Here is a 27,270-nt window from a genome sequence, read left to right as displayed (position 1 = left end):
GACCTAAGAGGGTTACATCCTAGTTGGGAAGACAGATGTCCACAAAGGTAAATAAAAATACAAGCAACTATACATGGTACAGTCCAGCGGGTGGGGGGTGCGGTGGGTGGCGGCTTACGGTGAGTGAGGTGCTTTAGAAAAACTTCGCGACAAATATATGGTGATGGAAGGAGAACTGACTCTGGGTGGTGAACACACAATGGGATTTATAGATGATGTAAGACAGAATTGTACACCTGAAATCTATGTAACTACTAACAATTGTCACCCCAATAAACTTTAATTTAAAAAAAAACACAACTTTGCGGAGCAGATGCTTTGCGACTGACAGAGCATGTGGAAAGGGAGAAAGTAAGGCTTTTACGATTAAAAGTAAAGCAAAGACTGTCAGGAGTGCTTTTGACCCGTTCAGGAAATGGTGCTTTACATGAAGATGTTGGCGTCTGGAGAATCAACATCAGGCTCCGGTACACCATCTCTGGGGTATTTCAGTACTGCAGGCAGCGAGAGGGGAATAACCCCGCCCTCCACTTTTCAAATCAATCCCAGCTGCACGCATGCGCCTCGCGGGCTCCCGCTGTATTATCATAGAGAAGCGGAGCTAGCTCGTCCACCTCCTCCGAGGCAGACATTTTGGATCCTGGCAGGAAGTTGGGGGCTGGGGTCACCATCAAGTCAGGCTGCGCGGCCCAAGAACGTGATAGCAGAGCAGCTCCTGCGGGAGTGACGCAATCAAGAGGCGGGGAGAATCCCTGATGTTTCCTTTGAGAACAGGCTTTTAGAGTGTTGCCCGCCGCCCTGCCCTCATCGGAGATGGCGGCTCTGCGGGCGCTCTAGCCGGTGCCTCTCGAAGTCCCAGATCCCCGGAGGGGGCGGCGGCCTCGCCACTGGCTCTGAGGCGGCAGCGGTGCCGGTCGCAGGGGACGCGGATTCCGCTAGAGCTCGTTGTGGCCTTTGGTACGAGGAGGGTGAGGGTCTCGGACCTCTCCCCTCCTGTGCCGGGTTTCTCGGCGCCCTCCCCAGCCGGACCCCCGGGCCTCGCAGCCGCCTCAGTCGGAGCCGTTCCCGCTGCAGCCCCTCGCGGGGCGGCTGTAACTGCGCCTCGGGCCGGACGATGCCCAAAAAGCTACTGCTGCTGCCCCCGCTCTCCGTGTCCTCGGCTTTCCGCGCCCCGCGAGCCAGCCCCGCCGCACGCCCGGCCATGAACGCCGCCCGCACCGGCTACCGAGTCTTCTCGGCCAACTCCACGGCCGCCTGCACCGAGCTGGCCAAGCGCATCACCGAGTAAGGGTGGGGGCGGGGGCCCGGGACGCCCCGAGGGATCCCTCCCCGGAGGTCGTCTTGCTCCTCTTCCCCTCCACGGCCTCCACCGGCTGAGGGATAATTTGGTCCTGTCGCCCTGCCCCGGGGGAGGAGGTCTCAGAATCCTGCTGTTTCGGGGCTGGACTAACCCTTGGAGGTGACAGAAGGCGTCCCACTCCCATCCCCACCCCCCGCCCTATTCGGCGGGCTCTTAATGACCTAATACCCCCGACCCCCACCCCTGTTACTTGGACCGCACGCCCTTGTTTCGTCACCACATCCCGCAGCCCAGAGCAGTGGTGAGGAGTCTGTAACCCCCGGAGCGAGCGCCTTGGAGACGGGCTGGCTCTGGGTCTGCTCCCCTTCCCGGAGGTGGAATTGATCTCAGAGTCTGGTCATGGCCATTCCCAAGCCTCCTCAATGAGACAGAGGCCAGGATGTAGTTACAACACGGAGGACCCGACGGGGTGGGTGCCGTGGGAAGGCGGCAGGTGGACAGCCCTGGGGGCGCACGGTGCAGCCACAGAAGCCAGGTGTGGCGAGGTTCGCGAGAACAAGGCAACTCCAGGGGAGCAGACTTGTTGGAGCTGGTGATAGAAATGATAGGTCTGACCGTATTTTGCAAGTCAATTTAAGGTGGATCAGTCATTTGAAGTCAAGGCATTGCCTTTCCTTGTCTTTTTAACCCAAGGATGCCTGTGGTCTCTAGTGGCCTTGAGACAGCTCTGAGATGCCTTCCCAGTCTTGCCACTTACTGGTACTGGGCAAGAGACTTGATTTTCCTGAACTTCACTTGTAAAATAAGAATGATTCTGTCTATCGGGCAGGAATGTTTTGAGCATGAACAAAATCGTGTATAGCAAGCATAGGCTATCTACATGGTCTCTTTTCTAGTTGACTCTTGTGGAGAGTCCCCAGCCCTAACATAGAGGAAGAGCTTTATGAGCCCTCCAAGTAAACTTGTTACAAATGTAAAACATAAAATTAATAGCCTGTCTTTTAACAGTATAGTCACTTTCACATTTTAAACAATTTATGTTAGAGTTCCTCTGTGAGTTTTTCAGAGTTGATGAATAAAGGCATGAATATATTTTTAAGTTCTAGGTGGAAATGTAGAAGAAAGTGGAAACTTTAGTCATATTTACTCAGTAATACCTGTGTTCAGTTGGAGTTGAGATTAGAAGTGTAAAAAAATCCCTTGGCAATTTACTACTTAATTTCTGTTTCTAACCCCTGATTATTTGTCTTTCTTTTTGAGGCCAACTGAAATAACTAATTTTAAATATAAAGCTTGTGTTTGTTTATTTTGGGTCAGAGTTACCATACGTTGACCTTGCTGAGAGAAAACAGAAAGAAGGAGGGCACATTTAAAATGTTTTTGCTGTTTTGTTTTTATGTTAGGTTCTTCCCTGCTTTGTTCCAGAAAGATTTTAAGTTACTGTGAATAATATTTGTAATTACTTCTCTTATCTCTTTCATATGTTGAATTTCTCAGTACGATTTTATTTGAAAAAAAGGTTTTTCCACAAAGCAGAGTTTGAACATCTTTAGATTAGATTGACCCCTGAGGTTATGATATTTTATTTCCATGATTCCTTTCAGATATAAACTTCAAGCAGGGATTCGCAAACTTTTTTGATGATGTACATTAATCAATAAAAAAGTTAGATGTCTTACATTCCCAGGATATGTGTAAATTACTTGTGTGTTACCATGATCCCCCTGTATCCTTCATCCAGCTTCCGCACTTTGCAGCTCTTTGTTAATCTTGTTTCATCTATTCCACCTATCCCTCGCTTTCGTTTTTCTTTTTTTTTTGGCTGGAGTATTTTTTTAATGGTAAAGTCACACATAACAAAATTTACCATTTTAGCCATTTCAAAGTGCACAATTCAGTGGCATTAAGTACGTGTACATTCAGTGTTGTGTAACTATCACCACTGTCCGTTTCCAGAACTTTTTCATGATCTCAAACAGAAACTCTTTCCCCATTAAACACTAATTTCCCATTCCCCCTACCCAGCCCCTGGTAACCTCTGTTCTACCTTTTGTGTCTGTGAATTTGACTACTCTAGATACTGCCTATCAGTGGAATCATGTTGTATTTGTATTTTTGTGTCCAAGACGTCCTTTATTTAGAATACTTTCTTCAAGGTCCATCCATGTTGTAGCACGTACCAGAATTTCATTCCTTTTTAAGGCTGAATGATAATCCATTGCTGGCTGGAGTATTTTTAAACAGATTCCAACTTTACATCATATCACTTCACTCATAAAATGGTAATGCTAACTGATAACAACTGAAAAACAACAAAAATACAACACACTTAATTGCTTAATATCTAGTATCCAGTCCTTCTTCGTATTTCCCCGATTGTCTCAAAAAGGGCTTTTTACACTTGCTTTGTTCTAATTGGGATCCAAACAAGATTCACACTGCATTTGGTTAATGGCACTAAAGTCTATATGCTTTTGACAATTGAGGCTTGTGTTTTTGGAATTATTGCTCATAACCAAGTATTTGTTTAGGGATGCTTTTCCAAGACAATTATGACTCATAAAACAATAAACTAGACATTAAACTTTGGTTGTGGGCTCGTTCCAGTAAAGCATTTCATTACAGAATGGTGAACACTTGAAGCTGCTTACGCAGGGACCGTGGATTTTTAGTTCCTTATGAATTAAACTTTCTAAATAGTTATTTGGGAAAGAATGTCAGTCTAGTTATTTTTAGTCTTTTTGTTAGACATGTACATGAACTGCAGTTTTTTTTAGAAAGAGCACTCTTAATTGTCTTTTTTTTCCTCCCTGCAGGCGTCTTGGTGCTGAATTGGGGAAATCTGTGGTATATCAAGAGACCAATGGAGGTAAATTAAAATTATTGCTTAAACATTTTTTGTTCTCTAAACTGTGTTTAATTAAAAGGCAAATATGACTCGTGTGTAACACAGATTTTTTCTCTTTCACATCAGAGGTGTAAGTCATCATGCTATGCTTCCCTTGAAATCTTGACTTCTTTGTTCTCCTTTAAGTCTCCTTTCCTCTTTTTCTGAGGTGATGTAAACATCCTGTCATTTCGGAATGAGAAAAGGAGAGATGTAGAGAATAAGTTTTTTCTTCTCTATTGGGCTCTATTGTAAATACTTTTCGCTTTTATCTGTCTCTTTAAGTCATCAAATGGCACCAAGTGCAATCTGATACTAGATAGTGATGACTTATTAAAAAACCCTCCTTCCGTTCATTTCATCTCTAAATTTTTCTCCCAGGTCTCTTGTGTACTATCACCTGGGTTGGTGACCTGTTCTTGCTACCCTCTGGATTTCCGTGGGGACTCTGACATTAAATGATGATACTTGAAGGCACTTTGCAGATGGCCAGTGTCCTAGGAACGCTGCGTTATAAATCTTGTAGTGGGGCCAAACAGTTCAGGTGGTAGTGCCCTTGTTCATTGCAAAGACAAGTTAGTACCAAGTAATATGGAATTATTTTTTCAAAGTCGGAAGCGTGGATTCATGATTCTGTGCTGCTTTTTCTCTTCCTGAGGTAGAATTATCTATGGTATAAGAAGCTTGAGGAGATAAATTACTAAGACAATTGATGTTTGGGGAATCTAAAATAAAGCAAAGTATTCAAAAAGGAATGAGAGTTTAATGAAAGCACACATTCCCAGGATGTATGTAAGTTACGTGTGTGTTAGAATTAACCCCCAGATAGTCTTCACCCAACTTTCACACTTAGTAACTTCTTCCTTGGTGACTTTAGAAGCTTGACTGACCACCCCTGTGCTTGGCACACTCTGTCTCCACATCTTTGCTTGTTCCCATACTCCCTTCCTCACTGCACAGTCCAGCTTGCAATGCGGCCATTGTTCCCAGCCCCCTGTTCTTTCTCCTTTATCATGGCTGGTCTTGCTCTGGCACGTTGTGCTGAACAGTTTGCCAGCCGTCGGCACTGCTGCGCTGTCTCCCTGGGTTGGTCCTCATGCCCTCGGTCCAGGTCCTCCACTGCGTGACTCCAGCACAGGGCCTGGCACACAGGGAGCCTGAGCATTTGTTGAAAGAATAATAAGGATGGTAACCTTTGGCCTTTTTATTTGCTGTAGACCCCCCTTCTCCCCCCCCCCCCCCCAAGTATCTTGCCATTATTTTGGTGACAGATTTTCTTTTTTGGACCCTGAGATTTTATGTAGATCTGTTTGTTACTTTTGCCTTCTTGTCTCTTTTTGGCTAATTTCCCCCTTCACTTGACTTTTTAAAATCTGTGTGCATGTCATTCTGAGATCTATTCAGAATTGTCGTGACGCATTAAGTGAAGAGCTGCTTTAGATTCCTCTTTACTCCAAATGCTGCCTGATGATTGCATCATGAAGTGCTTTCCTGGAAACTACAGAGCATGTTTATTTTTCAGAAACAAGAGTTGAAATAAAAGAATCTGTTCGTGGCCAAGATATCTTCATTATACAGACCATACCCAGGTAAGAGCGCTACTTTATGACACAATTCATTAGCTTTTCATATGAACAACAATTTGTTCTTCTTTAAATTATAAATGTTAAACTGTTTTCCTGAGTTCTTGGAGCTGCTCTAGCAAATTAGTAGAACCGGAGGAGGGGGTCACGGGAACGTCTGATTTATGCGGGTCAGTCACAGTCACAGGTGGTTGCCTGGACTTGGCAGTTGTCGAAGTGGGGGAAGGGGTGTTGTCTAGCCTGTAGGATCTGACGCTGCTCTCCAAGGAGACAGTGTCAGAATTGAGTTGAATTGCAGGACATCCAGCTGGTGTCGGAGACTCCTAAGTATTACTTGATGTGAGAAAACTCCTCCACACATTTGGTCAGCAGAAGTATCCGGTGTTCTGAATGTACAGAGAGGAGAAAACTGCCCTTCACAGCCGCCTTTGAGGGGATCGAGAAAACTGTGTCTGAGGGAGGCACAAGGTCACAGATTTGAACCCAAATATAACAATTCCCCTGCAGTGATAACTGGTAGATACTAAGTATTTTCTTTTTAATACTTTTTTTCTGATTATAAAGACAATGTTCATGCCTAAAAATACAGGCATTATGGAAATGTGTATCAAAGAACAAAACTTCCCAGCCCTCATTCTACTCCCCAGTCCTTTCTGAGATAACTACTTTAAATAGCTATTTTTTTCCTCTATCTTTTTTATATGTGTATACAAATTTAGGCTCCACAATTCAAGTGTTCCTCGAAACCAAAATACAAGTAATTTTAATTTTATCTGCCTGGTTTATTTTTAAAGAATATATAAAGACGTGTCCTTCTGCCCCCAACCACCCCGTCCCCCACTTTCCTGCAGCAATTGTTATCCATTTCCTATGTATTTTTTTCAGAGACTATGCATATTCAAGCAATTGCTTATATATTTTTCTTAATTTTTACACAAAAGGAGTCTAATGTACTCTGTGCTGAACTTTTAAAAAATAAAACAACGTACTATATTAGCACATAAAGCAGATAAAGAGCTGCCTTTTAAAAAATCTCACTTTGAAACCATCACAAACTTACTGAAAACTTGCAGGTCTGGTGCTACCATCTGAGAGTAAGTTGTCAACCTGAGGCCTCACTGCCCCGAATACTTCAGTGTGTGATTCCAACAAATAAGGGCTTGGCTTGGACATAACCCCAATGCAGCCCTCAGAGTGGAAATGCTAATGCTTGCTTCTACCTGCCATCTAATCCTCGGACTGTGTCCAAGCTTTGCCTGTTGTCCCAGTAATGCTCTTCATAGCACAAGGAGCCAGTTCCGAATCTCAAGTGGCACGTAGCTGCCATGCCTCTGCAGTCTTCTCCGGTCTAGGACACTTCCTGAGTCTTTCCTGACTTTCACAACTTTGGCACATTAGCCAGTTTATTTCATCGAATATTCCTCAATTTAGGTTTGTTAGATATTTCATTACATTAACCTAAAAATAAAAAGGCCAAAGTGAGAGGCAACAAGCCTTTATCGAGATCCAAAGAGTAGCTATTGGGAAGCACTGATTCAGGCAGAAATCCACATAGTGTTCTGATTAGGGGATGAAGGCCGGGGTATTTATGAGAAAGAGAAGGGGAATAGTTACATGAATAGAAGGAGGGAATTCTTTATTGGTGTTAATAAGTCAAGGAAGAAATTTCTTTCTGCCTCCCCTTTCTTCCACCTCCCCCCCCCCCCCCCCGGGCCACTCCGGTTCAAGCCGTTGTTTCTCAGTCTAGTTGTGTAGGACACAGCTCCCTGGCCCATGCTGGTGTTACGAGCCTTGCGCTCCCCACAGCTGAGGCAGTCGGTCACTGGTCATCTGCTCGCCGCTCACAGAGGCCCACAGCCGCTCACGCTGGCTGCCGCCGCTCACGCTGGCCACCAGCCGCTCCTGGCAGCACACGGTAGCCCACGGCAGCCCACGGCAGCACAGCAGCCCGCACAGCAAACAGCAGCCCAGCTCCAGGGAGAGCCATTGTTCACAATCTTAGCTGTAGAGGGCGCAGCTCACTGGTCCATGTGAGAATCGAACTGGCGACCTCAGTGTTAGGAGCACCGCACTCCAACCACCTGAGCCACCGTGATGGCCCAAGGAAGGATTTCTTATTGTGCAAATAAGCTAAGTTATTCTTTAGCTACACATGATGGTGCAAATTCTAATGAATGACTTTAATTTTCAGTCTGGCAGTCAGAATGTGTGCTTTCCTGTTAGCTTTGCAAACAGTTGTTTGGAATACAGTGTTGCTTTGGCCCAGTCCAAGGTTATTTTACCCAGTTCCAACATTCCACAGGTTTGAGGAATAAGACCTGCAAGGCACTTCCTCTGGGATGGTGGCTCCAACTCCATTTTGAAGTGGCTCTGTTTATATCATTTTTCACAGTGGTGATGGGATTCAGGTTGTGTATTTGGGGAAGGAATACCACAGGAGTGGAGTTGTGTTCTCTTCACCGTGTTTTTTTGCTGCTTCGTAATGTATTATATGTGTGTACCAATATTGCGTCAGCCAGGCACGTATCTGATTGTTTCTCTAGTCTTGTGCTAACGCAGTAGTGCTGCCGTGGAATATCCTGTGTGTACATCATGTTGCCCATGTTTCGGGTGTATCTTAGGCAGACTCCCAGAAATGAAATTGCTGGCTGTACAGATCCATGCATTTGTAGCACTGATAGATGTGGCCGCGTTGGCAGACATTTGTAATACTTGTAATACTTGTAGATACGTCTATACTGCCCTCCATGGAGGACATACCAATTGATGTCTCCTCCAGCACTGTTGGTTTTGTATTGTTTGCCTCTTAATGACGGGTCTTTTGCTGAGGGTTTTGTTTGATATTGCATCTTGAAATGAGGGGAAGACCTGAGGGGCTTGCCGAGGAGTAAATTCATGGGGTAAGGGGGCCCTGACACTGCCTATGGCTGCTCCCTGGCCTTCTGGCCTTGACCTGGTTTTTATTGGTAACAAATAGTAAGGTTGCAGTGTCATCACTTTTTTTTCTCCCAAATTCTTGAGTTCCTTAGGGCATAGGAAAGAGCCTCATGGGACCTCAGATCCATGGCTTAGCCACTAGACTGCCAAGAGCCCTTTACTAGTTTACTGAGGGGTGGAGAAGAGCAGAACCTCGGGCACCATAGCCGTAGATGGACCAGCTTTATCACTGAACCTCCAGGAAATCGGGGGGTGTAAGTCCAAAGGCAGGGTTCATTAGTAAAGTCTCTTTCCTCTCCCCTGATGAATTTATGATAGCAAAAGAATTGTTTATCTAAAGAAATGTTAACATTACTTCACAGGTCTCCAGCTTAACTTAGAATTTGAGCTCTGACTTTGAATTCTCTAGGAAAGGTGCCTTGTTTGTGGTCAGTTGTGTGCCAGCACACAACTGTCTCCTTAATTTCCTTTTTTTTATAACACGTCTCCTTCCATATCCCCATTAGAATATAAGCTTCATGAAGGTAGATATTTTTCTTTGTTTACTGCTGTGTCTCCAGCACCCAAAACACTTTTGCTTAATGAATAAATGGATTTTGACCTATGTCACTAATTCCTCAAATCCTTGTGGAGTGAATTAATGAATACTATACAATTTTTGTACATTTCCATCTTCATAAAATAATTGTGTTCCCCTTTTCTGTTCTTAGATCTCAGTGAGTCCCTAATACTTGATGTTACTTCCTCTCCCACTGGATCTCATCTGAAATTGAAAAGACCTTTGGCTTTGTTTCTGTACTTTGAAATTCCTGGTTTTAGTTCAGAATTCCCTTAACATGTCATAAACAGAAGTTCATAGTCAAAAGGACATGGCCAAAGAACATTCACCGTTAACAACGCTGTCCTCTCGTGATCTCAGAGCAGTTAGTCTCCTTTGCTTCCTACTAAGTAGTTGCGCTTATAGAATTCTTGGTTCGCTCTCTCATAGTAACGAAGAATGCTCAAGGTAAATATTTAACATGCATAGTCTAGAGTGTTACTAGGGTCAGTGATATAGACTGAACTTCACTAATGAAGGGTCATCAATTTGTAGGTGTTTTCCAGGACAAGGACAAAATAAGCATGGTAAGATGAGTTGGTTAATGGCTAGTTGGGAAATATGCATTTTTTTATTTACTTGAACCTAGGGTTTTTAGAAAATTTGACTAAAAGAAGAGGTAGTGAGCCATCTGTGGAGTTGCTGTGCAGAGAGTGAATCTTGTAGAATAACCATGACAATAATTTTACTGAAGAAGGTGCAATTCCCTTACTGTACTTGCTGTGAGATTGTTCAGAAGCCACAGTTGTTTCCCAGTGGTTCAGTTTGGTAGTATGTGTGTTACGTGCCGTTGAGTCGGCTCCAACTCCTGGGGACCGTTGCGTGAGTGACGTCCACAACGTCCCGCCCTCACAGCCCTGCTCAGCTCCTGTGGCCTCCTGCCTGTGGCTTCTTGTGTGGCTCAGTCCAGCTCATATTCAGTCTCCCTCTTTTCCTGCTGCCGTCCATCTTCCCAGCATTATTGTCTTTTCCAGCGAACCCGGCCTTCTTGTGATGTGCCTGAAGCAGGACAATTTCAGTTTTGTCATTTTTGCCTCCAGCGATGTTTCAGGCTTACTTTGCTCTAGGACCCACTTGTTCCTCTGTCTGGTGGTCTCTCCTCCAACACCATATTTCAAGTGAATCATTTTTTTTCCTGCCAGCCTTCTTCACTGTCCATCTTTCACATTCATATGTAGTGACTGGGAATACGAGGGTGTGGGTGAGCTTAGCCTTGGTCTCTAATAACACATCTTTGCTCTTGGAGATTTTTCCTAATTCTTCCATTGCTGTCCTCCCGAGTCTCACCCTTCTCTTGATTTCTTGGCTGCCGTCTCCAGTTGAATTGATGATGGAACCAAGGTCAGCAAAATCTTTAACAATTTCAATGTCAGTTTGGTAGTTCAGTTTGTAGGTATCAAAAAAAAAATATCCTCACTTGGTAGTTCCTGTATCTCTTAGGATGATGGGGATGGACAAGGAAAAATGTGGAAAAAGGAGAAGAGGGTGTGTGTGTGTGTGTGTGTCCCATAGAAAAGGTCACTGGGTTTGCCACAATGAGCTAGTACTTTTATTGCTTGACTGCAGAATACTTTAGTACCAAATAAAGAACACAAAGAATTTGGGTTTTTAGTATTATCTGCTATATATAGTTGTATAGATGAAGGAATAGACTGTACACAATTTTCTATAGTGGAGGGGGGTGCTATCTGTGGTGATAAGGCTGATTTTAGACAGATTGAAGCTTAGACATTCAGCTGAGCTCATCGCCTTCAGAGTGGACATCCTGAGATACAGTATACAGTCACGCGCCACTTCACGATGGGACATGTTCTGAGAAACACGTCGTTAGGTGATTCTGCCATGTGAACATCGTGGAGGGCACGTCTACAAACCCAGATGGTAGAGCCTACTGCTGTAATTGTATGTGCTGTACTTTTACACGACTGGCAGTGCAGTAGGTTTGTTTACACCAGCATCACAAACATGTTAGGATGGATATGAAGTCTCCAGGCGACAGGAATTTTTTGGCTCCATTATAATCTTATGGGAAACGTCGTTATGCGGCCCATGACTGAATACCTTTTTCTGATGCTGCTGTTGCTCAGAATAGCTTTGGAACTCATCTTCTGGAGCCACTTTTAGAACTTGCAGCATATTTCTTTTGACAACTCCAGTCACAGTACATTTTTGGTTGTTGAGGATGGATTTAATTTTGGGGAATAGCAGAAAGCCATTCTGAGTGGAGTAATTATGCTGAGTAATTGAAATGTGCCTGTTTCTGCACCCAGTTCCGATGTGTGTGTGGGCAGTTTCCCACCACACCACAGAGCAGTTCTCCAACACCATTGAACTCAGTTCTGACACCACCTACCTGGAGACAGCCTCAGGTCCCACAGGTGAAGGCTCAGTCCTACAAGACTACCCCTCCTCCACTTGATGCCAGTGACTAGTCCAGGTTGTCACCTTGCTTCTGACCTACCCACTGATCGGAGGTTCCAATGACCCCCTATTTGGGTTCAATTAATCTGTCAGATTGCCTCACTGAACTCAGAAACACCTTACTCACTACATTACCAGTTTATTATAAAAGGCTGTAACTCAGAAACAGCCGGATGGAAGAGATGCAGAGGGCGAGGTAATGGGAAGGGACGTGGAGCTTCCCCACCCTCTGAGGGCACCGCTCACGCCACGTCTCCACATGTTCACCAACCCTGGAGCTCTCCAAACTGCCTCCCTTTGGGTTTTTATGGAGGCTTCATTACGTAGGCATGCTGGATTACATCATTGGCCATTGGTAATTATTGATTCAACCTCCAGCCTTTCTCCTCTCCCCAGAGGTCAGCTGGGTGGGGCTAAAAGTTCCAACCCTCCAATCACATGTTTCATCTCCCTGGCAACCAGCCCCCCTCCTAGGTGCAGTCCAAAAGTCACCTCATTAACATAAAAAACCTTTATCGCTCTCATCATGTAGGAAATTCCAGAGGTTTTAGGTGCTTTGTGCCTGAAATGGGAAAGAAGACCACATATATATTTATTATAAGTCAGAACACAGTGTGGTACTCAAGGAGCTTTTAAATACTGAGCGATGGAACTAAGTAACATAGAAATGAAGCTTACAAACTATTTTTTGAAGGAAAATTTTTGTGTTTATGTTACAAGTTCTAGTATGTTCATGTCACATAAGAAGACTCACCAGAAGCACATTTACAACTTATTTGCTGCAGATGAATGATTGTTGGAGATGGGGGTGGGGTAAGTCGAACCCCATAACCATGTTCTCGTTACCATCTATGGTGTTGGCCAGTGGCAAACCTAGGCAGCTTAATTGACATATATAGGACATGTCTGTTTCCTCACCTCACATTCCTTTTTGCCTGTTGAAAAGGAGAGAGCAGTAAGGACCAAGTTTAATGTAGGCTGTGATTATCTTAGGGAAAAGAAAAATAGTTGGTAAACAATTAAGAGTGTCCTACTTAGATACAAAGACCAAGAATAAGCCAGGGTGTACTTGGAACAGTCTTAGGGAACAGATAAAGCAGAGACTGCCAGCCAGTTTTTCTTCACCCTGCTGGCCCACAGAGGAGCCGCCTGCTGTCCAATTTGTCCAATGTCCCTCAGTGAATGGGGAAAGCCAGGGTGACAAAGGCCCTTTTGTGGCCTTCCGGCCAGTAAGGGGTGGGATGTGGGAGGCTTTCCTTAACCTTGGGCTGGAGGGTGTTGAACCTCTTGGCATAAGTCTTAGGAAGAAGAAAAGGTGGAAAATAATAACCTCAAGGGAGAAATTAGTAATTAATGGAAGAAAAGTTATTCTGAAATCAGGGCTCCTCCAGAATTGTTCTTGTTGCATTGACGTCTTACTTTCTGGGCCACCCTCGTGGTGTGCTATCCAAACCTCATTGTATCAGGGTTGTGTATTATAAATGCTATTCCAATGCCAGCTGAAAACCCACTACCCAGACAGAGTCTCCCAGAATCTTTTCTATTAACTTCAATTCTGAACATATTGTCGGCATTGGGAGGGACCTGCAGTAAGAAGCCTGTCCAGTGGAGCATAGCACACAAGTGGAAGGTTAAGGAAGCTCTAACTTGATTTCTAAGGTTGACACGCAGTCTATATATGGAAGACGACTTTTGCTATAGTATGTATGATGCCTGGTGTCGAGTGTCGATATGGACTCCTGAGTTCTTTACATATTGCCCTCCAGGTACTATTCTGACTTCCAGCTTAACTGTCAGAGCCCACAAGTCATCAATTTAGGTGATCTGATGTGGGAAGGGAATAAAGTGTACAAGTGTTTGGGAAGGGGAATATTCTTACATGAGTTAGTCATGCTCCTTCCTGGGACAAATGCTTAGCAAAGAGTGAGCCGTTGTGGGTCTCCAGCATTCCCCTAAGACGTGGTCAGCTTGTTTACCATTTTATCTCTCCCACCTAATACAGGGCCTCACTCAAGTTGCTCAATCAATATTTGTTCAGTGGATGAATGAACTAAAATGGACCAAGTATTATGAATTCCTAGGTACCATGAATGTGTTTGATAAGTGTTCCGTCCTGGTAATACCAAAAGATTGTATGTTCTCTGACCTTTTGATGCCTAACTTGGGACATTATTGCATTGGGAGTATTGTGGACGAAAAGGGCTGCTGTGATAAGTCAGGCCATGGCGGGGAGTCACACCCCAGGCCTGTGTCTTTTTTGGTGAAAGGTTTTAAGCCAGTCCTGCCCATGTTCTTGTGCATCTAGATTAACACACCTTTGAAATGCCGGGAGTAATACCCCTCGAAGGGGGTATTAACCCCCAAGGGAGCACCTAGTCTTAACTGTCCTGTAAGCTAGTCCCCGCCTCGCTTTCTGCCCCCTCCATATCATCTTCCTTACGTCCCCTCCTTAATTTCAAGTGCACAAAAGAAACTGCAAAACTTATTCTCTGAAGCGTTTGAGATCTTGCTTCCTGGCAATTGTTGTCAGTTTTGGCTCAAATAAACTCTTCTAAAAATTCTCTATAGGTTTAGACGTTTCTTACATCGACAGTATGAGGGAGAAAAACGCTCCAATTTATTTCAGAGGAAGGAAGTGATAACTGGAAAATGATGTAACCTATCAGCACCCCGAAAGGAATGTCTTAGTAGTTGTCTTGAAATTGAGCCCTGAAATCAATTATACCTACCCTCTGGGAGAAGTGTTTTTATGACAGATTCCTGAACTAGTTATGAAAAAAGTCCAGATTCAAAGGCAAGGTTGGAAGTTCCACGAGTTGAAAGTGGAAATGGAAAACATGGTCACAATAAAAGGATGTCTGCAGAGCTCACCTCCAGGCGCTCTAAGGATGGTTAGATTCCCTTAGAGAGAGGGGTAAACAAGCTGGAAGAGCCTGGGAGGGAGTGGCCTGTCCTACAGGCTGAAAAACACGCTTTTATTGAGTCTCTACTATGTGGATGGCAGGCTTTCCACATTTTGCTCTCAATAAGGGGAGCGTCCCTGCTTTGGATCAGATCATGTAACACCTGACACCTGAAGAACCTATTCCTCATACAGGTAGGAGCTGAGACATGGGAAACGACCCGGTCTGTCTGGGGAAGGCCAGGGAGATAATAGTCCTGATGCAAAAGAGGGGCGTCTGTTAAGGGCAGAGCCCACCTGAGGCTCAGTCAGCCTTAGCAAAGGGTTGCAATCCTCATTCATTAAAATTGGAAATAGCCTTTTCTTTGAATACCTTTCATATTCATATTTCCTTTTTTGTCTGTCCGGGTCATCTTTGTTAGGAATCTGTGTATGTCAAGGAAAGAAGGGCTGGGGGAGATTTTTGGAAAATAATTTCCCAGACTTTTACTCCCCCATCCTCCACCCCCAAAAAGAAAAAAGATACCAGATCTGTTCTGATAATGACAGCTCAGTAGAAGGCAGGTGGCTTTCCCTCGGCGTTCACAGGAAAACCAGGTGCTAGCATGCTGGCCCGAGTCTGAATCCCTGGGCTGGTTCCCACAGGTGCTGGTGAGCTCTGGTCACCAGCAGTTGATGTCTGCTTCGCATGCCACTCCAGTGACCGTCACTGACCAGATCTAGGCAGAGGTGAGCGTGAATAACTGAGCTGTGGATTTAGGTAACCACAGAGGAAAACCAGAGTTTGCGCAGCTAAAAAGAAGAGTTAATACGCTTTCGCCTGTATGTGAGGTGCCATCACATGCTAGTATGGAGATAAAATGACTCTAACACCATCACAGCAGCTCATGGTAAGGTTGAGATCTTTTCTAGGGGCCAGTAAATGAGATTAATCCAAAAATACGAACTTTCACTGTTGCAGAGATGTGAATACAGCTGTGATGGAGTTACTGATCATGGCTTACGCACTGAAGACTTCCTGTGCCAGGAATATTATCGGAGTCATCCCTTATTTCCCCTACAGCAAGCAAAGCAAGATGAGGAAGAGGGGCTCCATTGTGTGCAAGCTCCTGGCGTCTATGCTGGCGAAAGCGGGTGAGTGGGGGCGAGGACTCTGGGATCCGCGCTGTTATGTAGGTCTCATCCCCGCTCAGGAGTATCCGCTGATCTAGTTTGGGACCTGTTTCCTCTAAACGCTGTTCACTAACTACTTTTTCTTGTTTCCTGTTGCGTAGTGCTGGTTAGGGATATGTGAGCTCAGGTATAAATTCTTACTTTTACTTTTTTTCTCTGCTTCTTCTTTTAGAGTGGCAGTATCTGCTTCAGTGTTTTCTGCTCTTCTCTAATCTTGGCCTTTTTAGCATTCTCTTTACTTCCTTTACATTTCATCTTATCATCATTAAATTTTAACTGGCGATCTTGGCATTCGTATGTGATTTTTTTGAGCTTCAGGCCTAGGTTTATGTATTCGCCTTAGTTAGCTAAATTCTATTTATGTATATCATATGCAGACTGGATTTTTTTTTATACTATTTCTTTAGCTTATATACTCTTTTTTCCCCCTCCCTGATTGTCTTTCTGTATAGCAGTTCATTTTCATTGCTTTTGTTCTGTGTGTTTTTGTAGCAGTGACATACTTTCTGGCCTGTGAATCAAATGTAATAACACTTTACAGTCTTTGGAATTTTATTTGCCTGATGTTTATTTGAGAACTCTAATATATTTTTGAGTCCTTGGCAACATATTTGAAATCCTTTCTCTCTGAAAATGTATAAAGTTTCTTGAAAGAACAAGTAATACTGGTTCTTTGGTCTGGAACTTTTGCTGTGACCTTTGGCCATTTGCAGTGTATTTATATATGTACCTCTTTTTTTGTTTACTACTATTGATTCTAAGAGTCTGTCTTCATTGTTTTTCTGTAAGAATATATTTCTTGACCTATTCTTTTATGATCCAAAGGGATTGATCTAAACTCGTCAATAGCTTATCTTTGTGTTATATGAGCTCCTTTTCATCTAATATGCGTATGACTTGGCTTTTGCTTTCTTACTCCTTCTGCCTTGGCCACAGTTCTTTAATATTTCTTCTTAGATTCTTTAATCAAGGCCTTATCTTACTATTTTTTCCATCTATTTTAGTTTCAGTATTTATTAATTCCATCTTCACATCTTTCTTCTGCCTGTATTTTCTTTTCTCAATTTTGAGGACGAAGCTAGTGATCATAGTAGAGGAGAGTGCTTTTCTTCTCAGCTTCAGTTCTTTGTCCATGTGGAAAGTGATAGGCTCCTTTAGTCATTAAGTTTTGTTAAGGTTACAAATAAAGTCTGTAGCGTATAGTCTGTAGTGTATGTGCTTGTTAACAATACCCCCTGCCTTCAGCCTTCTGTTAGGAAACAGGAGTTGGGCATCTAGTTTGTGTCCACTGTAGACATTTACTTGTAGGGGTGAACTTTGTAATTTTTTGTTTTAAAATTTCAGGTTTAACTCACATTATCACTATGGATCTTCATCAAAAGGAAATACAAGGCTTTTTCAGCTTTCCCGTGGACAACCTTAGAGCCTCACCTTTCCTGCTTCAGTATATCCAGGAAGAAGTGAGGAGCCACCAGCAAATACCCCATTGTCCTCAAAAGAGATCCCATGTAGTTTTTCTCTGGTATCAGATTTCAACATTGAAAGGCCCATCAAGTGATCTTTCTCTTAAGTCTTAATGCCCGAGGCAGCCAGATAGGGTCAGCATTTAGGCACGGAGGATCATGTATTTCAAAGACATTAAAAATGGTATCTAAGTATCATTAGCAATTCACTTATGTTTTCTAAAATGAAGGTTTTAGGAATGAATTATTTTTTATTTTCTTGGTGTAGCAGTACTTTTGCAATGATGTTCATTGAGAAGTGTTAAAATTCTAAGACATGTGAATGAAATTCTAGGATACTTAGTTGCTAGTATGGATCATTGTTTTAAGAGGAAAAAGTGTAACACCCGTGTCCAGGTGTTATTTTTTGATAACGTTTCAGTATTTTCTTATTTTTCCTCCAAATCTAGATTCCAAATTACAGAAATGCAGTCATTGTAGCTAAGTCTCCTGATGCTGCAAAAAGGTAAATAAGACAGACACTTATAAAAATCCCTATGAGTGCTTTCTGAAGGCAGAATGAGCAGTTTGGGTACCCAGCATCCATCGCAGTGTAGCCCATGAAAGCTCATTTGCTTGAGCTTTCCCCACAGCCTTGTCACATCCGACACCACAGCTTTACTTATCTCAAGTCTCCAAACAACACAGGTGCTTCTCTGAATTACCACATTTTACCATGTATAATGCGCTCCTGTGTATAATGCACACCGACGTTTTTGGCCCAAATTTTCAGGGAAAAAAAAATCATTTTAATTTTTTCATTCAAATTTTTATTTGTTTACATTTAGGTACTTGTTTTTTGTATTATAAAGGAGTTTTAGCATTTATTTTTTAACACATTATGGTGCAAGAAATTTTATGTTAACAAATAATTACAAAACACAGGAACAGATACAAGGTACAAGAAATTTTATGTACCGGTAACAAATTTACGATATTTACACATCATAGAAGGCCAAGAACTCTTCGTCGTTGCAAGTTCATTGTAAGTAACTTCAACAAAACCAATTATCATATTCCAGGGTATTATTTTGCATACAGATATGTTATTGATTTCTAGAGTTACACTTTCAACTCATAAGCCTAAATAAAAGAATTACAAACATTTATATAGAGACAGAATTAGTACTACCCATGTATAATGAATGCCCATCCTTATTTTTCCCTCACAAATTTGGGCAAAAAAGTACACATCATATGCCTACATGACAAAATATGGTACTCCGTTTTCTTCTGGGAGAAAATGAAATTCTTCCTTCAAGTTCTCAGGAAAAGGAAAACAGAAGGGCCATGAGTACTTTTCAGACAATGGTTTTTGGGAGACCTTTTTGAACAAAGTTATTTCTTCTGAAGATGAGTGTTAGAATATTGGACAAAAGGTAACACCAAAATTATCTAGAATCGGGTACTAGCCCACATCTCAACTCGTGCTTCTTGAGGCATTTACATTCCGGCCTGGGTCCCACATTCTGATTTATATAGATAATCCCTTTGTATGTCTCCAAAAGATCGAATGATATTTTTAGTTTATGATTAATAAAGTGACGGAATAGTGACGCTTGGGCTTTCTTCCCATGAATTTCACCATTCCCCTTTGTTTTTCTCTTAGGGCCCAGTCATATGCTGAGAGACTCCGCCTGGGTTTAGCCGTGATCCATGGAGAAGCTCAGTGTGCAGAGCTGGACATGGATGATGGTCGTCATTCTCCCCCAATGGTCAAAAATGCTACTGTCCACCCGGGCCTGGAGTTGCCATGTAAGATTGGCTCTATGTTTTCATTTTATTTGTAAATTGAAGCAAGTTTTGAATAGTATGAATGGCTAGGAGTTAATACTTGTGTGGCTGTATGCTGTCTTGGTATTTTAAAATAATTGAATGGTATTGCATTGATTTCCCCTTTTGGAAAAGCAGATCGTGTTATGCACATCAGCAGAGGACAGCTGCACTTATCTGGGTAGCACTCAGCATTCAGAGAGTGTGAAATAATTTAATAATTTTAGCTTTAGTACAAAAGTTGCATGTGTCACATTGTGAAATCTGAAGCTTTTCTACTTTGTTACAGTGGGTGATAGAAAACTTTGATTTAGGTAACTTTTAGCACTTGTATTAGTAATATAACCCTTGGACCTGACAGACTTCTGCTTATCTCCATGGAATTTTTGAATGGCAATAACCAGCATTCAATCCTGGAAGATACATTATGCTTTTTAGAGGAAGGAGTTTTGTGTTTTTTTTAAATATGTATCTATTTGCCATGTCTCAGAAACATACAGACATTAACAAAGTAGTAAAACATTAGAATGGTTACACCTCAGACAGGGTATTTCAGACAGGCTCCTATCTAAGGTGTAAACATTCTAATTGTTTATAATTGTCAGACTCAGGAAACTAACATTGTTACAATACTATTGTCAGGCCTTATTCAGATTGTGCCAGTTGTCCCATCAATGTCCTTTGGAGCAAAAGAAAATATATTTTTTCTGGACTAGGACCCAATACAAGATCACACATTGCATTCAGTGGTCATTTCTCTTTAGTCTCATTTAATCTGGAATGGTTCCTCTGTTCTTTGTCTCTTATGACCTTGATATTTTTGAAGAGTACAGGCCAGTTATTTTGTAGAATATTCCTTAACTGGGGCTTGTTTGTTTCCTCATGATTAGGTTGAATCCGTTATTACTATGATTATTGTCAAATGTTGATTTTTCTAATTCCCCTTCTTCCCTAAGTATCTATTCATTTATATGAGTATGGAGTCATAGAATCTTATTTTATTCAGTGTGTTACAATGCATTGCTACTATTTATTTTAATGCTCAATTGTCACAGACTTGGCTAAAAAGAGCTCCTTTAAGTTGCCTCCTGTGTTCTTTCGGCATGTCCCTATCATCTTTTGATACTTCCTTACTTTCTGGTACAACTAGATGTTCCATGTTCATCTTGTACTTTCTTAGCCCCAGAATTAGCCCAATTGGTTTAGTGTAAAGATTTGGGCTTCAGAGTGTCCACTCAATTACCACTACTTATGACTAACCTTGACTTACGGTCTTTTATCAGTGACCGAATGTATTTATAGGATAAATTCCAAGAAGTAAAATATTTTAATATGGTGAGTGAGATTCTCTATTCTGGGAATGTTGCTTTGTTACTTATGATTGATTATAACAGTGTTTCCCCCCCCCAGTCATCTTGTGTATCATATATTGCAACTTTTACAGTTGCCACAGAGTCATTTTTTATGATTCTCTTTTATAGATTTAGTCAAAAGAATCCTGGAAAAAATATTTCTTGTACATGTAATTGTACCTTCCAAATTAAATAGGCTTTATATTTCTTTATCAGTTATGTTTCAACAGTTTATTTAATAGCAACAAAGAGGAAGATATTAGAATGTGAGGACAAGGCCAAAGGAAAGCAAATATTCACCCTCAGTGTCTGTGCATCTTTTAGAAAGATGAACTATTTTATCTTCCTGGAAGCCATTCTTTTGGAGCTGTAGTAGTTCTCAACTGAGGGCAATTTTGCCACCTCCCTGGCCCCCCCCCCCCCCCAGAGGATTTTGGCAGTCTGGAGACTTTTCTGGTTGTCTCAACCAGGGGGCAGGTAGGGCGCTGCCGGCATGGAGTGAGTGGAGGCCAGAGATGCTGCTGAACATTCCTTCAGTGTCACAGTGATCCAGGCCAAAATGTCAGTGCTGAGGTGGAGAAACCCTGTTTTAGAGTAATTTGTTAAAAGTGAAGTTGTACATTTCTTTCATAAGGTAGAATCCATGTCTCTCTCATGGAAAGGGTTGCTAATGAATTTGAAAAGATAGACCAGAACCCATCAAAATCGTGGCGTGAGGTGAGCCTCTGTAAAACTCCCCTGGAATTTACAACTAATCGAACAACAATAACTCCACAAAGGAATTTGAAAATATTGTATTTTTTGAAAAGATTGTCAGTGGTTCCCCTCAACTCTGCTCCGTGTTTGCCACAATGGTGAAAATTAAGAGTTTGGATTACAAAAATGAGAGGAAGTCACCTTGTCTGGCTTGATTTTTCCTGGCTTGTTAATTTTATAAGTGAAGAATGTTTTTCACCACTAAAGTGAAAAAGAGAATTAGCTCTCTTTGAGCATCTGTCAAATGTAAATTTTGACTTGTTTGCATGGAGAGTTATGAGCTTGAAAATAATTTCAGTCTAGTTCTGCCGGAGACCTGATTTTATTTCTTATATCTCTTTTTAATGTCAGTTTGTTGATAAAGTTTGATATTCCATTGAACTAGAAATAGACTAAGATCAAAATGAGTAAAGAATGAATATGCTCTGTAGTCTTTCTTAGCTCTTTATTTTAGGAGAGAAAAGTTTGGTTAATTGACTCTGGGGAAAGAGTTTAAAAAAAGTGTGTGTGTGTGTGTGTGTGTGTGTGTGTGTGTGTGTGTGTGTGAAATCTAAGGATAGTTGTTAATGTAGCATTATTTTACTTGGAAAGTGCCAACTTTCTACTTCATAAGAACATTGGAAATCATTTGATAAATTGACATTTTTACTACAGTAAGTTGGTAGAATTTTAACATTGATTTCTGCCCACAGTAACGGTGCCCAATTCATTTGTTTCTTAAATAGTCTGGGTTTTGTTTGACAAAATGGAGAAAGAGAGCAGAACCTTATGCACAGGGTAGTTTAAGCACCTTGATCCTTGACCTGAAGTTACATACATTACTTTTGCTGAAAATTTTAATGTTTTGGTGTTTTATTTTCTGGGCAAGCTATTGGGAAATCTTTGGCTTTTTTTTAAAAAAGCCTATCAGGTACCATTTTTGTTCCCCTTGACCCTATTATATAGTCTGTCTCTGTTTTTTAGTAGCCACCAAATTACGTGTTCAGTTTTATCCAGATCCTAAAGCCAGTTCTAAGTCGGGAATGAGCATAGGAGAAAGACTTGCTTTTTAAAAGCATAGAGCATCTACCTCTCCATCCATCCTAGCTATATGCCTGTGTTTCTCGTTACAGACTGACAAAAGGTTTTTGGGAGAGGTAGGCTTAGAGGAAAGTAGACAGGAGTATTGTGACATGTTTTCTGCATCAAACTATAGCTTAATTTCTATTGATCTTTGCTGAGCGATATTGGCTTGCAATCTTTTTCCTTTTATACAGAAGAAAATGGTCAACAAAAGGGATCGCATCTCTTTTAAGAAGTGGGTAGGTCAACACAACCACTTACCCACATGGTTTAATTTAAAGACAGAATTTGAGGAAGCTTTTCCTAATGTTGGTGATTTATTTTCTCCCCTTTGGTGATATTTGAATGCAGAGCCTTTTTGACTCCAAATTCAAGAACTGGCCCTTGTTTCTGAGATGGGAAAGCAGGAAATGTGTACTGAAATTTGCCAGTAAAATAGTGCTGAATTTTCAGCTCAGCACATTTGCTGGTATACAGAAAGGCCCGCTTGTTCTCTGAGGTTTACAGTGCTTATAGATAGGAATGAGCTAAAATGGATGGTTTGCTGATAATTACTAAACTATGTAATTACCCTGAATTGTAGGCTCTTCTCCCTCCCCCACCACTAATTTAATAAATATTTCATAATAATAAAAAGCTTTCCAGAAAAGTAGAATCCTTAGCCTATTCTTCTGAAATGTTGTGGGTTTTTTCCCCTAACCTCCTTTTGAGGGTGAATTCTCTTTTCCCGTCTCTATCCTGTAGTTTGTTTTGTGCACTGATAGACCTTTTCCAACTATAAATTTTGTAGTGAGATAAGAAGCCTCTTCAGGACTAATTAAATCAGGAAAGGATAATGGACTCTTAGTTATCGTTTTCAAGTTCCTTATTTTCAGGAAACTCTGATTATGTCAATGGTGTAGTTATCTGATAATAAGATTACGTTGTCCAAATAAGATTACTTTGGAAGAAAACAAAATGCCAGCTCTTTATGTGGCAGCCTTTCCCTGTTTGATTTTCTACAGAGTGGCATTCATTTTGCATTTATTTGTCAGCCTTAGAGTTGGATGTTTCTATTCTGAGTGGCATTGCTACTGCCTTTCTGTGTAGGTGGGGTCTCCCTGGCTTTGCTACTCCATCTGAAGACCTGCTCTATCTAACGACTGGTGGCTGATAGTCACACATGGCTTTTGTACTCTTGAAACTTGGCTGGTCTCAGCTGAGAAGTGCAGTATGTGTCAGATGCACACCAAATATCGAAGACTTAGTATGAAAAAATGTAAAACATTTCTAATAAATTTGCATATTGATTACATTGTAACGTCGTATTTTGGATATATTAGGTAATTAGGTAAAATAAAATCTATTCATTTCACCTATGTGTTTTGACTTTTTAGCGTGGCTACTAGAAAATGTAAAATTACGTTTGTCTCTCCTTCTGTTCTTATCGGACAGCGCTGCTTTAGACAGTCTTTCTGACAGAGCCCGGGGTCATTGTAGAGAAATCTGCTGCTGCTGCTGCTTTTTTTGGTCTGCAGTGGTTTTGCCACCACTTCCAGGCAGGGAATGAGGTTGTGATCACATTTACTCAGTGATGCGTGACTGACTGGGGTCTTGTCATTTGTTTTGTTTTGCTAGTGATGATGGCCAAAGAGAAGCCCCCGATCACTGTGGTCGGAGATGTTGGAGGGAGCATCGCAATCATAGTGGTATGGTTACGTGTCTTCCTTCATGTGCACAGATGACGCTGCTGGCTCTGAGTAGGTCATGCAGCTGTGGATTGTTTTTCCAGTAACGATGATAGATTTCAATGGATCCACCTATCCTTTCTCATCCAGACTCCCTTAGGACAAGCAGAAATCTTTATATAGATGAACAGGGATTATTATAACCTACAGGTGTAAAAAGAGCACAGTAACTCCCATAAGAAAATTCAACCCCATAAGTAACCTTTGTCTTAAGGGATGTAAGTTCCATCCAACCAGCCAACTACTCAACCGTGAGCTTTAGAGCCATGAGATGAACTAAAGATGAGCTGTTCTGTTTTTACTAATGAGAACAAATGTCTCATTCTTCGTGCTTTAACATGATGTGTTTGCTCCCAGCTCTAAGTGCCTTTGCTGGGCCACAGGATCGTGCTTCGTAATGGCTCACTTCATTTCTTTGTTCCTCTCATTTAACTCTCTCTTGGAAAAAAGTAAATGGGACACTGGCTCTGCAGGATTAATCTGAAACCTGAAACAGGGAGATGAGTCGTGGCAGTCCTAAACTGGAGCTGCACCGACAGCCATGCATAGTACAGTCCGTGTACTTCTGTCCCCATTGCTGGGTGCTTGACCTTTGACCCAGGCAGATAGCTCTGACATCCTCTGAAACAGGTGTGGAGAAGAGCAGAGAGGTGTCTGGAGGGTAGCTCCTTCACACTCACTCTGGTCTCTTCTCAGGATGACATTATTGATGACGTGGAAAGTTTTGTTGCTGCTGCTGAGATCCTGAAAGAGAGAGGCGCTTACAAGATCTATGTCATGGCCACTCACGGGATCCTGTCTGCAGAGGCTCCCCGCCTGATTGAGGAGTCCTCCATCGATGAGGTCAGTCTGCTTAGAGCACCTGGCTCGAGTCAGGATTGCTGCTGTCTTCTCTGGGAATAATAAAATGACCCAGGCACTATTGCTTACCCACTCTCTAGAGGACCTATGAAAGAGTGCTTTCGATGGCTAGCCATTTGTTGTGGCAGATACGTATTTAGGAATATATGTCTGCTTTCATGAAGATTTGCTTTATGTATTTCACTATTTTGAATTTCAGTATAATTTTATACTAAAGTAGTGTTTCTCTCAAGATTTGAGTTCTTCCCCAACAATAGGAAAGTTTTAATGCAGTGCTGAGGTGTACCCTGTCATTTCTACATACGAAACAAGCCCATGACATTCATAATCTTACATTTTGAACCATGAAACCTTTCCCTTGTGTAAAGTTGGTTTACTTTGTAAAAATTGTACTCAGTACAATAAGGCTTAGCAGGTTGGAACTTGGGCTGTAGGTACTAAATGTTGGGTAAGCTTTTCTGAGTGACCATGTAAGGGACCACGTCAGTAACAGTATTTTCCATTGCTGCCATGACTAGGTGGTGGTGACGAATACTGTCCCTCACGAGGTGCAGAAGCTGCAGTGTCCCAAGATAAAGACTGTGGATATCAGTCTGATCCTTTCTGAAGCAATTCGGAGAATCCACAATGGAGAGTCCATGGCGTACCTTTTCCGGAACATCACTGTGGATGACTAGCTTTCACGGTTGCCTTGACCTTGGAACTCCTAAGGAAAACATGTAAAAAGCAGTGCCATCAATTATGTACACAATGTTTCCTTTCCAGGGAGTCAGATAGTCTCTCTCACCGAGTCTGGTAGGTAGGAGGCATTAAGATAGTCAAGAGGGAGACAAAGCTAATGGATAAATGGCCTTCAATGTCTGCCCTCATCATCTTGTTCCTTCAACAAGTTACACTTTCCTGAAAAGAATCTGAAAATCTTTTGAGGCTAAAAAGTAGTTAAAGGCAGATAAAGTTTTAACTCTATAATGTTCCTTCTCAGCTGCGGGGAAACGTGAGTGTGAATGTTGAACTTGGTTGGGAAAGCTGAGGCCCTGGCACTGTTTCCATTCCAGTCGTCCTCTCTTTAGTCATGTTCATGTAAATCTTTTCTAAAGAACCGTATTTTTCTCTGAGACACTGATGTGCCTACCACCACTGAACGATGAAGCATTTGTAGCGTTGCTCCCTAGCAAGGACGCCATATTAGAGAATAACACCCTCGCTCTAGGTGTCTGCGATGCTCTGAAAGTACAAATAAAAGAATTTGTTGTCTTGCTCGTCTCTTCACTCCATTGCAGGGCTGCCCACTGTCCGGCTTCACGGTGACAAAATTCTGTCTGTACTCTGCAGAAGACAAGGGAATACTTTGAAGGGTGGGTTAGGTCCAGGGCTGGTCCCAAACCTTAGACCTGAGTCTCATTCTGAAGGTTCCACCCCTTTCTAGGCATTGCAGTGAACTCCTTGTTGAATGGTACATTAATAGTTAAGATCTAAATTTGTAAAAAAAAAAGGAGAGAGAGTGAGAGAGAGAGAGAAAGACTAATTGTACTTTTTCCTGTGTTATAGGTGACACTTATGTTTATTGCATTCCTTAGGACTGCACTTGGCCTCTCCACCCAACATTTAAAATTACGTTAATTGCAATTCTAATTTATCCCCCATTTGTCAGGTAAGCCTTGCTGCAAATATCACATAAACTTTTTATACCTTTTAATCGGTCCAGGTCAGGCCTGCATTCAACGGGAAGGAGTGTGTGCTAGGAAATGAACTGGAATTGCTCATTGGTTCTTTTAGTTCCTGAGAGGTAATAAAGGACAGTTTGCTTACTTGTACAATTGTACTTCTCTGCAAGGAAGTTTCCTTGACATTTTTATCCCTTTCCTAATGATTAGAAAATTCCCGAACACACAATCAAGACTGAGCACATCAGCTTTTCAAGCGTACAAATGAGTTGCCTTCTGTTAATAGTCCAAGTAGGGGAATTTTGAGCAAAAAATTTAATTATAAAATGATTAGCCTGGGGGAGAGGAAGTAGACTGTTCTCAGGAGCCCTGGTTCTTGTTCCTAGGGTCAGGCAGATGACTAGTCCCTCCCGGGCCTTCATCATCAGTAGTAAAAAGGGAGGTTTGCAATTGAAAGGTAAGGTTCTTTCAACTCGAAAATTCCATTTATACTTCCGGTTAATGTTTTTTTTCCCCATGTCTCTAGGAGTAGACATTTTTAAATGTATTCAAGTAGCAAAAGCATTTAGTACAATATATTTCCTGGGATTACGATTAGAATATGTTAAAGTATGCTCTTTCCACTGGCATCATATGTGCCTGGCATGATGCCAAGCCTCAGGGACATGAAGGTGACAATAGGAGGACTCCGGGAACTGACATTCCGGCCGTAGCCAGTGTAGCAGCAGTCACACTCGTCTGGTAAGTCACTGAACTTAGAATTGAGGAAGCC

The 27,270-nt window shown here is 42.1% G+C and overlaps 1 protein-coding gene across 1 annotated transcript; it reads left to right on the top strand.

The window, feature by feature from the left end:
• Positions 1-611: 611 nt before the first annotated feature.
• Positions 612-26,090, top strand: PRPSAP1 (phosphoribosyl pyrophosphate synthetase associated protein 1). The gene is made up of 10 exons (XM_019745634.2): positions 612-1,284; positions 4,117-4,169; positions 5,710-5,776; positions 15,590-15,762; positions 17,146-17,261; positions 17,714-17,769; positions 18,913-19,058; positions 23,864-23,934; positions 24,670-24,816; positions 25,353-26,090. The coding sequence occupies exons 1-10, from the start codon at positions 1,115-1,117 to the stop codon at positions 25,509-25,511; spliced, it is 1,158 nt and encodes a 385-aa protein (XP_019601193.1). The 5' UTR covers positions 612-1,114; the 3' UTR covers positions 25,512-26,090.
• Positions 26,091-27,270: the final 1,180 nt, after the last annotated feature.

This window comes from Rhinolophus sinicus, linkage group LG15 (genome assembly GCF_036562045.2).
Source record: "Rhinolophus sinicus isolate RSC01 linkage group LG15, ASM3656204v1, whole genome shotgun sequence".
NCBI lineage: Eukaryota > Metazoa > Chordata > Mammalia > Chiroptera > Rhinolophidae > Rhinolophus > Rhinolophus sinicus.
This window is presented reverse-complemented; position numbering and strand designations above follow the sequence as displayed.